This window comes from Meriones unguiculatus, chromosome 17 (genome assembly GCF_030254825.1).
Source record: "Meriones unguiculatus strain TT.TT164.6M chromosome 17, Bangor_MerUng_6.1, whole genome shotgun sequence".
NCBI lineage: Eukaryota > Metazoa > Chordata > Mammalia > Rodentia > Muridae > Meriones > Meriones unguiculatus.
The window spans coordinates 54,483,008-54,499,932 of NC_083364.1; the positions used below are offsets into that span (position 1 = coordinate 54,483,008).

At 40.0% G+C, this 16,925-nt stretch overlaps 1 protein-coding gene across 6 annotated transcripts in view; it reads left to right on the top strand.

Annotated features, from left to right (window-relative positions):
* The window catches only part of Cblb (Cbl proto-oncogene B), a 196,226-nt gene that overhangs the window by 142,172 nt on the left and 37,129 nt on the right, over window positions 1-16,925 (top strand). For all 6 annotated transcript variants that reach the window (XM_060370540.1, XM_060370538.1, XM_060370539.1 and 3 more), the window contains exons 11-13: window positions 6,057-6,242; window positions 9,218-9,580; window positions 16,560-16,654. In XM_060370540.1, the coding sequence (XP_060226523.1) occupies window positions 6,057-6,242; window positions 9,218-9,580; window positions 16,560-16,654 (644 nt within the window). The remainder of the gene's footprint in view (window positions 1-6,056; window positions 6,243-9,217; window positions 9,581-16,559; window positions 16,655-16,925) is intronic.

A 16,925-nucleotide genomic window follows, 5' to 3' on the forward strand; every position in this document is an offset into this window, starting at 1 on the left:
TCAGGGTGATAAGATGTGAAAACAGTTCTGAATTTCCTGATCCTCAGGAAGGCATCTGTGTGTCCAGCTCCTGGGTTTTCACAGTAGATTAGGAAGCGCTCAGCCTCTAAGTATTCAGTGAGACTCGAGTACATGCTGGAGCCATAGTGATAAAACTGGCTACTGACATGAAAATCAAGGTGTAGAACAGACCTCCAGAGGCAAACTATGACTTTACCTGAGGCTTCCTGGGTCACTTAGAAATATCAAGAGACATTTGTAGTAACAAAGGGTGTGGATGCTGCTGGCACTGAGTGGGCTAGTCAGTGGTCCCCTGCCACTGACAAATGAGATGGCCCCGCCTCTCCTGCTGCAGTCCACAGGCACAGTAATGGATGCTAATGGGCCATTCTCACACGCTCCATGTCAGACATTTAATTGTCTGATTGCCTAAAGCTCTCCATGCAGAGCAGTAGCAGTGTTCATATTCATAGACAACAAACCCCCCAGCCATCATGTGACCTATGTCATTTTAGGTGACCTGGCAAGCATTATTGTACTTTGCTCCAAAATTATTTGAATTTATAGCATAATAGGAAATGCATACGTTTAAACTCTTACACTCAAACTTGAGTCTGTGTGGACTAAAAGAATATGAACTTCCTGGGGCCAAGACTGTTCCTTCTCCTCATTTTCAGGGATTTTGGTATTTCTGACCACATGGTAGACCTTTGAGCAAGGTTTTCTGCTTAATGTCCTGCTAACACTGTTCTTAACTCATCTGCTTTGGATCATGCTGGGTCACACTGCCTCATGTCAGGCTCTACTATATAATCAGTGTGTATATATGTATGCACAATCTATAACACTGTGTTAAGGATCAGGTTCAATGGCTTAAAACTAGAAAAGACAGTAGAATGGTGTCAATGCATGGTAAATGCTAAGCATAAGTTGTTGCATTAGAATATTGCTTAGAGTACTCCTTAGAATATTGCTGTCCGGAGAATTAAATATTAATATCCCGAGATGTCTGCAAGCTTTATTAGAATTACTACTCATCATCTTAACATCTAATTATATCGAATTAGAAAAAGAAAAACTGTTTGTGTTCTGTAGTATCTTATTACCTACATGGTAATACTGCATTATTCTTTTAGTACATGACTACATGAAAATAATTTACTAGTGAAGCCTGTTACATGTTTTAAAACTCAGAGAAAATGTGAAGCTGCCAAGCTGTTAGCCTAAATACTCTTCTAAGGATTAAGGAATTTAGGGAAGCATATGCTACTCTGATTTTCTGTATTGGAAGTACATTTAAAAATAAAGAATTCTTTGCATTAGGGAGGCGAGCCACAGTCTCCAAATAGTAATTGCTTGTTCTTTGTAAAACCCTACCTGATACAGGGAGAAATAGGGGTTTCCTGTGAAAGCATTTTTCCACTGACTGAAATTCATTCCTTTAATTCCCAGAGTGTTCTTGCTTCTCAGCCATTCCTGTGGAACTATTTCTGAACCACATGTCACCCTTCCCTGCCTGCTCAAAATTGCTTATGCAGCTGAGTGAACCAAAGGGTATATGAAGCCACCACACTCACCACAACCTATTTCTAGAAATTTACATTTTGCAACAGGAGTTAAGGATGCATTTCAGGAAGAGGGGGGTGGCAAATTTAAATTAAAATCGTAACATACTTGCATCAGGTTGTGAAATTCACAGCAATGTTTAAGGTAAAAGGTAAAACTTCAAAGAAATTTAAGATTATAGCAGCTGTTCAGACGCCAGCTATTCATGACCCTCCTACTAGAGGCACTGGAAGGAGAACCAGGTCACATTGCATGCGTAGCGGAGTTTATTACTTTAATAGAGATGTGCCCTTGGGGTTACAGCCGTGTGTGACACCTTCTGTATCACTGTAAAGTAGACCCTGCTGGCAATTTCGTTGGCTGCTTCCCTGAGAGACTGTAAAGTCACCCATCCCCCTAACTCTTTCTCCGTTTATAAGTTTATAACCATTTTCCTCCTCTTTATTATTTCTAATATGTGGAATCTGAAAATGGCCAGAAGTTACCAGTGGAATACAGATACTACCTGTATCGGTTTGAGTAAAAATGACTCCTGCAGGCACATATGTTTAGAAGTTTGCTCCTCAGTTGGTGAAACTGCCTGGGAAGGATTAGGAAGTGTGGCCCTGTTAGAGAAGGTATATCACTGAGGTTGGCCTTGGAGGTTTCAAAAGCCCACACGATCCCCAGTGTCTGTCCGTCTCCACCGTTTGTTTGTCGGTTCCAGATGTGAGCTCTCAGCTGCTGTCCCAGCGCCATGCCTACCTGCTGCCATACACCCTGCCACGCTGGTCATGGGCCCTACCACCCTCTGAAACCATGAGTCACAGATTAAACACCTTCTCTTTATAAGCTCATGATGCTCTAACCCAGCAGGAGCGAAGTGTCTAAGAAAGCAGCTGACCTCACTCCACAGTGAATTAACTATCCGTCCTTAGTGAGGCACGGGGTGCCCACACCATTCTCCCCGAGAAGTGCAAGAAATGCGTACTGCTCGTTTCACTTTGAGTTTCTTCCAAACGTCTCATTTCGAGTTCTTTCAAGTTTTTATAGGTTGAGGCTCCTGGGAGCTTGACTGTGGAACCAGAGGGAAAGACTATATAGATTTCATACCTTGTACTTTAAATGACCTTTTGCTTATTATTTAAATGGGGCCAGTGCTAGAGATAATTCAAAATAGAGAACATTAGCTATCTGTGCTTAAACCATAAACCATGTATGAATGTCTGAGTATGAATATAAACATTGCCATTGTGTATAACTTCTGAATAACATTCTGCATTTCTTTGTTATGCTCACAAATTAATGCAATAAATAAAGACCAAAATAACAGTTGGAAGCAAAGAAAATACACATAGAATATTTTATTTTATTCTATGTGCTTAAAAAATTTACCACTATTCATTAATTCTCATGCATTTAGAGAAAAATATTGACTTTCCGAGTTCTTCTCATCTCCTTATTATAATACAAGCATCTCCCTTGTTCAAATAAAAAATTCATTAAGTAGAGATCTTGCTAGAAGTATCATAAGACGACTTTGATTATCTCTGTATTGTTAGAACTCTCATTAGGTATTGGAAGCTTTTCTCCTGCTCCATTTTTATAATAACATGCCTGGACTTGAAGCTCCTTACCAGATGTTTTGCCATTTCCATAATAATGGGTCTTATTAAAGGTTCTTCTAAAGTCATTCTTTAAAGGTGTGGATAAAATGAAAAGTGACTAGAATGGGATGAGGCCTCCCTCATTATCAGCAATTGCTGAGCAAGAGGCAGGGAATTTTAAATGTTTTGCATCTTTGACTTGTTCGGTGAAGATTTTCTGTTAAAGTCACAAATGTGGATCCCACATTCTGTATGGTACCCACTAGCATTGTTTCTTAAGTAATAAAACAGAGTGCAGATGTTGCCAGAGAAATACAGAGTAGGTAACGCAAATAACTAGGGAACAGTTGGTAGGTATAAATATGTGAAACAATCCACTGTGTTTCTGACATTGCTAGGGTCCCTAAGCCCCCTCCTGTAGAAGTTGTGCTCATCAACTCGATGTCTCAACACAGGACACACATTAGACACATAATGTGATGAGGTGATCCTGGAGACAGAAATCAAGGCTTGTGGATTCTAAAAGGAGCTGAAACAAAAAAGTATGGGTTATCCCAAAGTTCTGAGGGCAAGGACAATATTAAATGTAACACAGACCTGGAATCATGATAAAGAAATGCTATATTACTAACCTCCCTTAACTTGAAAGAATGGTCCATTCTCCCCCGTGTGAATGGTTTTGGCTATCCTATAATAAATTTCTGCTTGTTAGTGCCACACACATTAGTTAATTTCTCAGTGAGTTCTTCTGTTACATCTGCTGTAATAGAAAAGCTGTATAATCTTTCTTTAAAGGTCTAATAGTAGCCAGGTGGTACTGGTGCACTTCTTTAATCTCAGCAGTTCAGGAGGTAGAGGCAGGATGATTTCTGTGAGTTCGAGGCCAGCCTGGTCTACAGAATGAGTTCCAGGACAGGCAGTGATACACAGAGAAACCTGTCTCAAAAAAAAAAAAAAATCTAATGTTCTTTATCATATCAAACTTAATAATAGCAAACAGTGAGCTCAGTACAAGTCCCCACAGCAGCAGAATGATTATTAAATGCCAGTATTTCCATCAAAGGTGACTTCAGGACTGTATTCTGAGGTAGTCTTTAATGGCTGCTAAATTCTCTTGGCATATTCCTAACCAGCATAGAGCAGACAGCTTTGGTAAATAACAACCATCAATACCTATTTGGAGGGATTAATTCAGAGCTTACAGAGTGAACGTAGATTGTCTACATTGGAGAGCTAACACATGAAATAAATAGAAAATTGAAAAGATGTGTGGAAACTGTCGCCCTATCCAGTAAAACATTATCGATCACCAAGAGCTAGTCCATGTGCACACTTCTAAACATGAACCCCTAAACTACTTCAACGTTATAATTAGGGATTTCTGTCTTTTAGACTCTGTCGCAAAAAACTAAATAATCATAGAAAAGTAAGTTCTAAATTCAGTTTTATATTAATCGGTGTTATTAAGAGCAAATAATCCACCAAGTGTTTCTGTTTTAACGTATATGTGTAGCACAAGACTCTTAATCTATTCTTGTGATGTTTAAGGTTATTTGAACACTTTTAAGTAAGCTATATTAAAAGGAGTGTTTTTGTTTATTTTGGTTGAAGTGAAACTTGTAGATAAGCAGTAGGAGAAAGATGCACAGGCTTTATCAGCTGCGCCACTCAGCTTTTTTTTTTTTTTTTCTATTTATTTTTAATTAACATGTTATTTCATACTGTCCTCAATATGACAACTTCGGTTTGCACATGAATTTCTAGCTGCCTAGCCCCAGTGTGTTACCAGTTCCTGACATCTCCTTGGCGGGCAGCCCATGGCCCTCTGCTTCATTAAGTCATTGGGAGGCCATTTCAGACAGTAGCTATCCTCTGCATCACCAAACACCCTTCTACCCGCTTCCTACCCTCTAGGGCCCACTATTCTGCTGCCCTGGGGATGAGCTCTTTTCACTTTCACATAGAGAGCGTGTTGCAGCGTCTGTCTTTCACTGGCTGTCTGGGGTAATAGGAGCTTCTGTGTATGTGAGCACAGATTCAGTACGCCATTCTTCTTCACCCCTGAATATTACTCCGCATTCTGTATCCATCGGTAGACGCACTGCTGTCATATCCCGGCCTCTTTGACTAGCTCTGTGGAACTTAGAGGGGGACGGGAAACTCCTCTATGAAATAGTACCGTACCTTTGGATGCCTACCTAGTGGCCCCTCAGTTGATCTTCATCAAGGCTTTGCAAAGGGGGATCTAACTCCCCAGCCCCTTTGTGTAGCCTGTGCAATGACTCCCAGAGAAGATGGAGACTTGAGGCAGCATAGAATCTTGACTGTTGACAGCACAAGTACAGACCTCCTGCGATTTGCTGAACTGCCCTTAAAGAAGCTCTTCTTTTACCTAGCGCATTTCTTTTTCATATGACAGCTTAAGAAAAAAGAAAATGTTTGGTTTAAATGTGTGTATTTTACATGTCTAGTTCTTTTAAGGCTGACCTGATTCCGTGGCTTTCCATGAGCAACATGTAGTGAGTGCACGGTGTATGGAGTAAAGAAGTTCAGTTTAAAAATCGTTTCTTTACTTAGGTAGCCCAGAGGGATGAGCACTGCTGCATTGTGTGATTGCGGTCTCCTCCCAGGATAAAGAGCTACTGTGGAAAGAAAGCCTACACTAGGTTGAGCTGCACTCCAATGTGCTTTTATCTGACGCCCTTCCTCCAGTGTGGGAGGAAAAACTTTAAGTCTGTTCCTTTCATAAACCTCCCCTCCAGGGCCACGTTGAGACCTCCAGATCTATTATTCTGCGTTTGTTTTAACAAGTATGCAGGGCAGCCCTGCTGTACACCCCAGCAAGGACAAGAATCTCTCCCCTTTACAAACAGATTCCCAGCAAGCTCTCTGCTTTTCTCCTAGTGCACTGACAGGCAGAACTCACCAGTCACGTCGCCAGGATCCTCCCCACTTGCCCAGAGAAGAAAGCCTCAGCCAGACCCACTCCAGATCCCCCACCTCAGCCTGCCCCCAGTACCTCCCCGCCTGGATCTCATTCAGAAGGGCATCGTGCGCTCTCCCTGTGGCAGCCCCACAGGCTCCCCAAAGGTGAGTCAGTGCCCTCAGGAACTCAGAAGACAACTCTCCAGGTCTTCTGTGTGCCATCATGTTTCTTAGGCTTTTAACTGTTTAGGAACCACTGTGGTAAGTTTCTCATTTTGTTTATGGCAAGCCTGCTGCTATATCCCTTGCTTCATGTCTATAAAATTCCTATAAATGTTACATAATTACTCAGAGCATGTCTGCAGACCCCTGATTTACTAAAATAAATATCAGTGTAAGGTATAGTATTCTGTAAAATGGATTTAAAAGGTCATCGTATGCATTACAGTAATTTGCATGCTGTAATCAAATGTTGTTTGCACTTATTTTCATACTGTCTTGACAAGAATAATGCAAGGGGAGTATATTTGCATAAGGGCTCGGGGCGTGATGCATTATCACCCATGTTCCAGGTGACTCAGAAAACAGAACCATACGTACTTTCTTTAAACGTAGGGAATTAATTACAACAAATTACAATATTTGCACAGTAATTATTTCACTGTTAAATATTAAGGGCATAATTTTAACTTAAGCCTACTATTCATTTCAGTTTTATGTGTATTTTTTAAAAATTTAATAATAAGAGCATATTTTTGCTTTATTAAATGTAAATTTATAAAAACTAAAGTAACATTGGCTAATAACGCATACTATCTAGGATTACTAAGGAGTACAATACATTTAACACCGTTTCCTTCTCTTACATGGTCCAGGATAGAACTTTGAACTATGTAGACATAAGACAAATTCTTGTTCCTTGACATTATCTAATGTGAAAAGCATAAAGCATTTACTAAATAAACGTGTAAATAAACACTAAAAGCTCTAAGACATATGCGAATTCCCCTTGGGAGTACTTATGTTTATATTGTCCTCTCACAGTTAGACTGACAGATATTCCTTTTCATTTTTTGTTTTTGTTCTTCTCCATTTTAAGAGACCAGAAAGTTGTGGTTCTGTCAGCAATTGCTCTGTCATTTAGATCTTTACTGTTATAGTAATACTGTTAGAACAGCCAAAGCAAATGACCCATGTGCCTTCCGTTGAACTGCGAGGAGGAAAACAAGAAAGAATTTTAAAACTTTAAATATTTCAAATCATTTCTCTTTTAAAGGTGAAGAAGCAATGGAAACAGTATTATAGGTTTTTCTCTGTCTCTTGAATCACAGAAATTTACAATAAAGTAGTCATTGCTGTGCTACTGTGATAATACCCAAAGCATATAATTTTAACTTTCTACTTCTTTCCTATATGATTTCTAGAACGTTTTCATCTATACTGTCATTTGTTCAAAATTCTTATTGTGGTACATTAATGTAAACTTTTCATTAATTTTTAAATTTTTCATTAGTAATAAAAGAAGCTTATTAGGGAACCCACTTGGAGATTGAGTCTATGGGCTACATCTGAGCTGGGGCTTTAGGTCCTCTCCATGCATGGTCCTTGGTTGGGGTATCAGTCCATGCAGGGGCCCCAGACCCCAGTTTTTTTTGTTGTTGTTGTTCTTTGTTTTTGTTTTGTTTTGTTTTGTTTTTTGGCTTTCTTGGTCTCCCTTTGGAGCTCCTGTCACCTACAGGTCTTTCTATCTCCCCTTCTTTCATAAGATTTGTTGCACTCTGCCCAAAGTTTGGCTTTGACTCTCAGCCTCTGCTTTAATACCTCCATCAGTAAAGGCTTTCACAAGCCGTCTGTGGTAGGCTCCTGTCGTGTTCTCTGTCTTCTGCTTCCGATGTCTACTGCATTTGCCTTTCTGAATGAGGATTGAGCATCTTCCCTAGGGTCTTCCTTGTTTAGTTTCTTTAGCAATACAGATTTTAGTATAGTTACCCTATATTATATGTCTAATAACCACTTATGAGTACTCATAGTATATACTTATGGGTATATACCATGTGTGTCTTTCTGCTTCTGGGTACCTCACTCAAGATGATCTTTTCTAGTTCCCACCATTTGCCTGAAAATTTCATGATTTCCTTGTTTTTAATAGATGAGTAGTATTCCATTGCATAAATGTACCACAATTTCTATATCCTTTCCTCCATTGAGGGACATCTAAGTTGTTTCCAGATTCTGGCTGTTATGAATAGAGCTGCTATGAACATGGTTGATTAAATGTCCTTGTTGAGCATATTTTGAATATATGTCTAGGAGCGGTATACCTGGATCTTGAAGTAGCACTATTCTAATTTTTTGAGATTGAGCCAGATTGATTTCCAAAGTGGTTGTACAAGTTTACATTCCCACCAGCAATGGAGGAGAGTTCCCCTTTCTTCACAACCTCTCCACGTGTGTTGTCACTTGACTTTTTGATCTTAGCCATTCTGATGGGTGTGTAAGGTAAAATCTCAGGGTTATTTTGATTTGCATCTCCCTGATGACTACATAGAAAGACCTGGAGGGGACAGGAGCTCAAAAAGGAGACCAACAGAGAAACAAAAAAAGAAAAGAAAAAAAGAAAGTGGGCCCTGGGGACCTTGCAGAGACTGATACCCCAACCAAGTTCCATGCATGGAGAGGACCTGCTCAGATATAGCCCATAGACTCAGTCTCCAAGTGGGTTCTCTAGTAAGAGGAGCAGGGGCTGTCTCTGAGATGAACTCAGTGGCAGGCTCTCGGATCACCTCCCCTTGGGGGGTACAGTCATGCTAGGCCACAGAGAAAGATGATATAGCCATCTGAGAGGTTAGGGTCACATAGTAGGGGAGGAGATCCTCCCCTATCAGGGGACTAGGAGAAGGGCATAGTGGGAGAAGAGGAAGGGAGGGTAAGATTGGGAAGAGATGAGGAAGGGGCCACAGCCATGATACAAAGTGAATAAATTGAAATAGATAGATAGATAGATAGATAGATAGATAGATAGATAGATAGATAGATAGAGCTTATAAATTGTCATATAGGAGCTTATCAAGTTTTTTCAATGCATGGTACCAATGTCATTCTTTCTTGTTTCTGTGTTTTTGTCTCTTGTGTGTCTTTAGTCTTCACCATGCATGGTCAGAAAACAAGACAAACCTCTGCCAGCACCTCCTCCTCCCCTCAGAGACCCACCACCTCCGCCAGAGAGGCCTCCCCCAATCCCACCAGAGAACAGACAGAGCAGACATTTCCACCATGGTGAAAGTGTGCCTTCCAGGGACCAGCCAATGCCTCTTGAGGCCTGGTGCCCTCGGGAAGCCTTCGGGACCAATCAGGTGATGGGATGTCGCATCCTCGGGGATGGCTCTCCAAAGCCTGGAGTCACAGCAAACTCCAACTTAAATGGAAGGCACAGTAGAATGGCTTCAGACCAGGTCCTTATGCGGAAGCACAGACGTCATGATTTGCCTTCAGAAGGAGCCAAGGTAAGAAAGTATTCAATGTAGAAGCTGGAGAAGCAGCTTGGGGAACTCTCCAGTGGGAGACTTTGTTCCTGGTGTGAAACACGGGACTGTGTTTAATTTTTTGTTTGTTTGTTTGCTTGTTTTTGTTTGTGTTTGTTTGTCTTTACCTGCCTAATACAGTGCTTCCTCACTGCTCTTTAATTATCTACAGGCTCTGAGCAGTGTGAATCTCAGTCAGAGTGAACACCAAAGAAGTGAGGAAGACTTATCTTTACATAAACTTACGATGCAGATGTAAGGCAGCTGGACAGAGGTTGACCCTCTTCCTCACTCTCCTGCCGAGAGCTTTTCCTACCAACAGCTCAGCGTTGTTAAAATCAGACCAATGCTAAGTGTTTGTGTTCCCTCAAAAGTGGAAATGCGATGTAACTGGGTGTATCATAAATCAATCTTGTGGTAGGGTGTTATTTAGTATTTACATATTCGATCCAGCTCGGAGAACCAAACATCTCGCCTACTGATAAAACATGACCCATTTCATGCTTGCTCACCAAGCAAGCTGTTCCTTTTAAAGCGAAGAAATTCCCACACTCCTAAGTCCTCATTTAAACATGGACCATTTGTCACCGGCATTCAGGAAATAATCTAAGTGTGCAGGTAACTGAAGGGGCAGCAGCAGCCATTGAGCTTAGAAGACTGGGTGGTATCCCAGGAAACCATTCTGGTGCAATATTCCGTGGCGTGATATCAGATATGTGTCATCTCCCTCTGTACGGAAAATGATTTTACCTCCTTAACTAATATTCATTTGGGCCTAGCTTTGTGATGTTTTTAAAGGGTATTATCTGTTCCTTCAAAATTATGGATTGAATTTAATGTGTTCCTCTGACATTCAGGAAACAGGAAGAAACAACATATTGACACACAGGTGTAATACCAACCAGAAAATGAGAAGTTTAAGGTTATCTGCAATCACATAGGGAAGACCAGCAGCACTGCATGAGACCCTGTCTCATGGCGGGGGGGGGGGGGAGAAAGAAAACATGCAGTGCCATGTACTCCCATGTGTGTGTGTATTTGTGTGTGTAAGCAGAGTGATGATGAAAACTGTGCAGTGACATTAACACAGTGGTCTATCGGAAATATTCTGTGTTAAGAAGAGCCATCTCTCAGGAACAGCATTTTACAAATGGGGAGCATAGGTTGCAAACCATGATTGCCTTGAAGGTGACCTGCCATAGCACTGTTCTCAGCTCCTATAATTATGTAGATTCCTAAAGATTTCTTTAAGGTTAAATAAATAAATGTAATGTAAAACAGAAAACAAAAAAGCCCGTAGAAAAAGCAGTTTGATAATGTCCTGTAGAAATAGAGAGCCTGCCCTCAGAGGGCTTTTCGACAGCCTAGAGTCCTGGCTGGGGAGAATTTGGGGGATTTGGTTTTGTTTGTGTTTCTCCTTTAGCCTGTGTTCACCCATGCATGATGACAGTTGTCTTGAGAAGAGCCCTGGAACAGTGGCTCACTTGAACAGACAGGGGGCAGGTCACACGATGTGAATGACTTCAGAAATACTTAGTATAATTAACAGCAGAGCCAGTTCTTTGAAGACCCCTTATTTCAGGATCCTTTCAGCTATGACCCTACAGCACATTAGTATAAATATAAAACTGACCTTCTAGAACACAGCTGTTAACTTTTTAAGATAGTAAAGTTTAAAAAATGGAGTGAGGATTTCTAGGTGTGGACTTACATATTTTGTGATGTTAGCACTAGTTCTGAAATATTAATGGAGGATTCAGTTTTGGTTAGTGAAAGTCACCTCTCGCTGAGAGCTGGATTTTCATCCTATTTCCAGTTAACCTCTTTGAGATTCCCTGGGCTTATGCTCACATGCTCACTCATATCACATGTCCATTCATATTCTTTCTCTCTCTCTCTTTCTTTGTCTATATGTTTTTCTCACTCTCTTGTTCTCTCTTTCTCTCTGTCTCCCTCCCTTCTTCCCTCTCTCCCTCCACTTATTCCTTGAGTATTTCACTGTGAAATAAAAGAATAAAAGTTTCTCTTCTGAGGGGGAAGAAAAGATTCTTTAAGCTCCAAACTACATTGTGTGTATTAGCATCGCCATCTTTATGTTCTCAAAGATAATTTCACGTTGCAGCAAAATTGCTGTTTGAACCAACTCTTTGTATAAGATATTTTAAAATATGATACAAACTTGAAGCTGTTAGTTCTTGGCAGTAACACTGTACCCATCACGAGCTACTGCTTCCTTTTGAGAGTCTGAGGACCCAGCTGGTTCTTACCGATAAACATTGTCTTTAATTTGTCATGTGCCTTGCAGTGACATTGTCCTATAGATGATCTTACGTATAATAATCTTCTGAAGGTATCACTAGATAAGTGTGTCATGTGATTCCCTTCTTGTGATTATCACTTTCTCACTTTGGGTGAGGAAGCCTCTGTTCATACATGTGATCTTAAACTTATCTGTCAGTTCCAAGAGCTGGCTTTCAAGAGGAAAGCCTTTGGGTCCACAGGTCTCATTTGCAGTGTGATGCTGGAGAACGCATGAAGAAGAAACGTTCTTTAGATTGTCAAGGACTTTTATTCATAAGATAAAGAATACATTTGCATTTGTAGTTTGATAAAAGTTAAATTTCTCGACATCCGCATGGTCCATATACATACATTCAGGGGGGCCCTTACACATATCAGATAACAGCAAGCAGAGCAATACATTTTTAAATAAAAGTTTTCTTCATTTTACAGAAGTTTTCATAATATATTTTCTGTAATTTCAAGGGAATCAAATGTTTATCCGTCTGATCTTAGACAGTATATGAGTCACAGGAAAATATCCCAAAGAAACAGGTTAAGAGTTTATGATTCCTAGAGGCACACAGAAAAAAAAAATACAATCCAGGATAGCCTAGTTTACGATAAATGACACAGCCCAGAATGGGCAACTTCCCCAAGGCTGAACCCTCCACAATGTGCTTATTTCGTCATCTTCACTCAGCTGTGCAGAGAGCGGGCTGTCTGTACGCTGTGGGATGTAGAGAATTATGAATGAAAGACAGTCTAAAAGCAGCACAGGCTAGGGTAGACAAGACAGGAACTTAATAAGAAAGGAGCATAGGAAGCACCCAGAAAATATATAGTTTCCTGAGAAAGAAAATGAAATCCTGAAAGTGAAGGCAGAAAAGGAATAAAGTGTTCTGCAAGAGGGTCCCTGGCTGGAGGCTGACAGAGATGACGGACAAGGGTAGCTTCATCCCTTTCCCCATGGGAATAACAGGAAAAAATACCGTGGAGATGGGAAAAACAAACAATGATATTAACTTCATTTGGAATGGTGTGTGGTGCACATAAAGAGTCAAGGTGTGTGCAGCAAAATTGGGTACTACAGTTTGAAACCAGTTTTGGCGTGAAGTTTTTTCAGTGCTTTATGCAGGAAAGAGCTTTCAAAGTGATGATAGCTCCAGACTAACATGATCAGTGTAAATCCTTAACGCTTCTGGTGGAATTGTAGTGGATGGGTGACAGTCGTGGAGGAGGCTGACCCCAAAGTCCAGGCAGACCCAGGCGCGAGTGAATAGGGTTTCACTCTGGACTTCTTCAGTGGTGCAGCCTGTCTAGACATCTGGCAGCCTGTTGTTGCCACCATCCGCAAACAGATTCTTCAGGTTTCTAAGGAGCACATAGTAATTTCCAGCTAGATGATTGTGGTTTACAGCACTTCCTCAGGTGGTGCCACCACTTTCTGGTCTGATGAAGTAGGTAAGGTTGAACATGTAATTCAGAATTGCATGTTAGATTTCATCCTGCAGCAACCATCTTTTGGAAGTAGTCACATTCGTTTCACAGGAATGAATCTCAGCACATGTAAGCCCTTGGCTGTTCGCATGCTTACATAATTCCAGTCTCCTAATTAGGAAGAGCTATGGAGATTTTTTTGCATAGTATTAAGGCTATGCTTAACTCTCAGGACATTGTTTAGAAGTGATTACAGGAAGACCAGCTACTAAGAAAATGATGTGAATTTGCTAAGAGTATTTTAAGAAAGTATGGTGTTTCTTCCAGTGATAGCAAAGAAATTTCCCTTGTCAGTGCTGCCTCTATTGAGGTCACCTGCACTGTTGTCACTCAACATTGATGGAAGCCCTACTGCACATGAAGTGTGTAAGGGAGTTTGCCATAAAATGAGTGAGAAATAAGAGACTGTATTCTGAAACAAACAGGCACAATGTAGCATTGATTCTACACAAAATAATACTAGATTACAGATATCAAATAAATTGTTCATAGAAAAACTTTAATTTTTCAGAGACAGGAGAAATCTTTAAGCTGCTGTCTATCAATAACAATTTATGAAGCCATTAGATAAAATGCTATTTCACAATTTGAAACATATTAATTTGCTTTATGAAATTGAAAGAAGTTACTTAATCCCTACAAGTTATTGCCTTACCAGAGAATGAGTGACCTTCCTAATAGATTGTGTGTTTTCCCAATCTTAACTCTGTTGTCTGTATGGTCTTTTTATTACTTTAATTTAGTTTGTATGTTTGTGTGTGTTGTATACATATTTAAATATTCTTTTGTGTATTCATATGTAAGAGTGTACAAATGTATGTGGAGGCTCGAAGCTTCCTCCATCTTCCTTTAACATTCTCTCACTTTAAATGTTTATTCATTTGTTTTCTTGTTTAAATGTTATGTTCATGGCTGTTTTGCCTGCATGCATGTCTGTGTCCCATGCACTTGCCTATTGCCTGCAAAGGCCAGAAGAGAGCCTCAGATCACCTGGAACTGCAGTTATAAACAACTGCAAGCCATCATGTGGGTGCTGGGTATTGAGCCTGTCTTCTCTAGAAGAGCAGGAAGTACTCGTAATTACTGAGCCACCACTCTAGCACTTCTATCACCTGTTTTACAGTGCCTTTCCCTGACCCCAGAGACCACTGATTCACTAGACTAGGCCTGTCCAGAGAGCACTTGTGATCTGTCAGCACAGTGCTGGGATTGCAGAGGCACACAGCTATGCCCAGCTATAATATGGAGCTGAAAATAGGAACTAAGGTCCTCTTCCTTGTGTTGCAAGCTCTTTAGCAGCTGAGCTCTCTTCTGTGTCAGGGGACTTGCCTTTGTGATGCTGAGTATCAGGCAAAAATGTGTGAATTGTCTTATCAGTGTATAGCTCTTCTTTACCAAATTTGAAGCATGCTTTTATTTCCATATGAGTAGATGTTTGGGTATATTGGCACTACTGTTCAAGTGTGTTCATAATGCTTTGATTATAAAATTATAGTTTACTTATTTATTGTCAAACTCATTCAGTACCACAACTATTATTTCCACATCTCCCTTTTGTTACCAAACTTTTGTCAAGTAGTAACATGATAGATATTTTTACCCCAAAGTACAGCTTAGTCAACACACACACACCAAAAAAACAAAAAAACAAAAAAAACAAAACAAAACAAAAAAACAAAAAACCAAAAAAAAAAACCCTTTCATTTTACATAGGTTTGAAATGTAATTTTGACAAAATCATTTGATTTTATTACAAAAAAAAATCTTAGCAACATGTCTGCTCAAGGAATGTAAAGAATACTTTCAAATGTTCAACATTATAATTGACATTTGTAGTTGGATGTATGTATTCATCAGATAAAAGACATTTTCATGTTAAAGGATTTTATTGAACTTTGTAATGATTCATATCACTCGGGAAAATTCTCCTCTCTAGCAAAGTTCAAAAATTTTTGTCATGTTCCGTTACATGGTCCTCAGTCAAAAGTCCACGATAAAATCATTTCATTTAAAGATATGTTTTATCAGGATGTAACGGCAGTGTGTTGAATCTAATGAGGGGAAACTGGGGAAAGAAAATTTGAACTAACATAGGCTCTGGTTTTTAGAGTGGAACTTTAATGCTATAAAATTGGATTTTTTTTACAATAGACGAGAGCATCCCTATATCTCAGAGGTGATCTTTCAATCTGGTGATAGGTAAGGATACCCAACGGCCTCTGCAGGTTTGCATTTTAAATCCTCGTTGCTGTTTAATATATAAGACACAGAGAAAAATTAAATAGCCAAGACAACTGAAGCTGCCTCTCATCCATCTTGCCCCGCTATCAGTCTCATTTTTAAATTTGAATGAATAAGAGTTTATGAAAGAAGCTTATGATACAAATATCTAATGATTACTTCCAAACCTTAAAAGGTCTGTAGTCTTGTGAGAATGCTTTTGCAAAGTTATCCCTTCATTTTACCATCAGTAAGTTGCTCCAGGTCCAGATTACAAGAGAGGCAAAGAGCAGAGGAACTTTTTCCAGCATTCCTGCTGTACCTGTAAACCGGAAGCTCCTAATCCCCAGGGATGAGACCTGGCTCTGCATAGCAAATTATAAACATGGGGATAGTTGCGTGTGGATTTTACAAAGCAAATGTGTATATGGAATTTCCACACACATGGAAAGCCAGAACAATCGTGTCCTTGTTGAAAATGGCTCAGAACCTTGGCGTGGACATAACACAGGCCTGCCAGAGTCTACCCACACAGTGGTATCAGGAAACTGAAAGTGGTACTGGTAGCCCTAAGGGGATGTCTGTTTGGAGGGATGTTAAAATGGAATTGTGCCCACATTGCTTCTTTCTCTGGCCAACCCCATTACGATAAAATCTGATCATTCTTCAGAAGTGGTGCTACCTGCTTATCTATTTAACTGTCTCAATCTGATGTATGTAAATTATAGCATTGCCTCTCATTTATGTTTAAAAATCATATTGTAACATATTTCCATATAATCTGAGTGTTATGGTAAGTCATCACTGATCCTGCTGACTCCTGGATGAATTGTATAATATTACACTAGTCTAAATATTAAAGTAAAATTATGTGAGCTCTGAGAAATCCTAAGAGCTGCTGTGGTTTTAGTCTTTCCTAGGAGTTAAAGTCCAAGAATTAACCCATTTGCTTTACTTTCAGGTCTTTTCCAATGGACACCTTGCCAGTGAAGAGTATGACGTTCCCCCTCGGCTTTCCCCTCCTCCTCCAGCCACTACTCTGCTGCCTAGCATAAAGTGAGTTCCACTGAATCTGGAGATTGTGTGTACATGCATAGTGATAAGGAAAAGAGCGCTTTTGAGGTTCTTAGTACAGAAACGGCAGGGTGAGTAGAAAGGAATCACTTAAGACAAAAGCAGTTGAGTCAGGTTTGTGAATTCAAGTATCAGATGTTACAACTTCCTACTTCTGATAATAGCTCCTACAAACTTAGTAAGCTCCTGAGAAGATTAATAATAGAACAACAGGGCAAGAAGTCTTAGTGTATCCTCCATTCAAGGAGAGGGC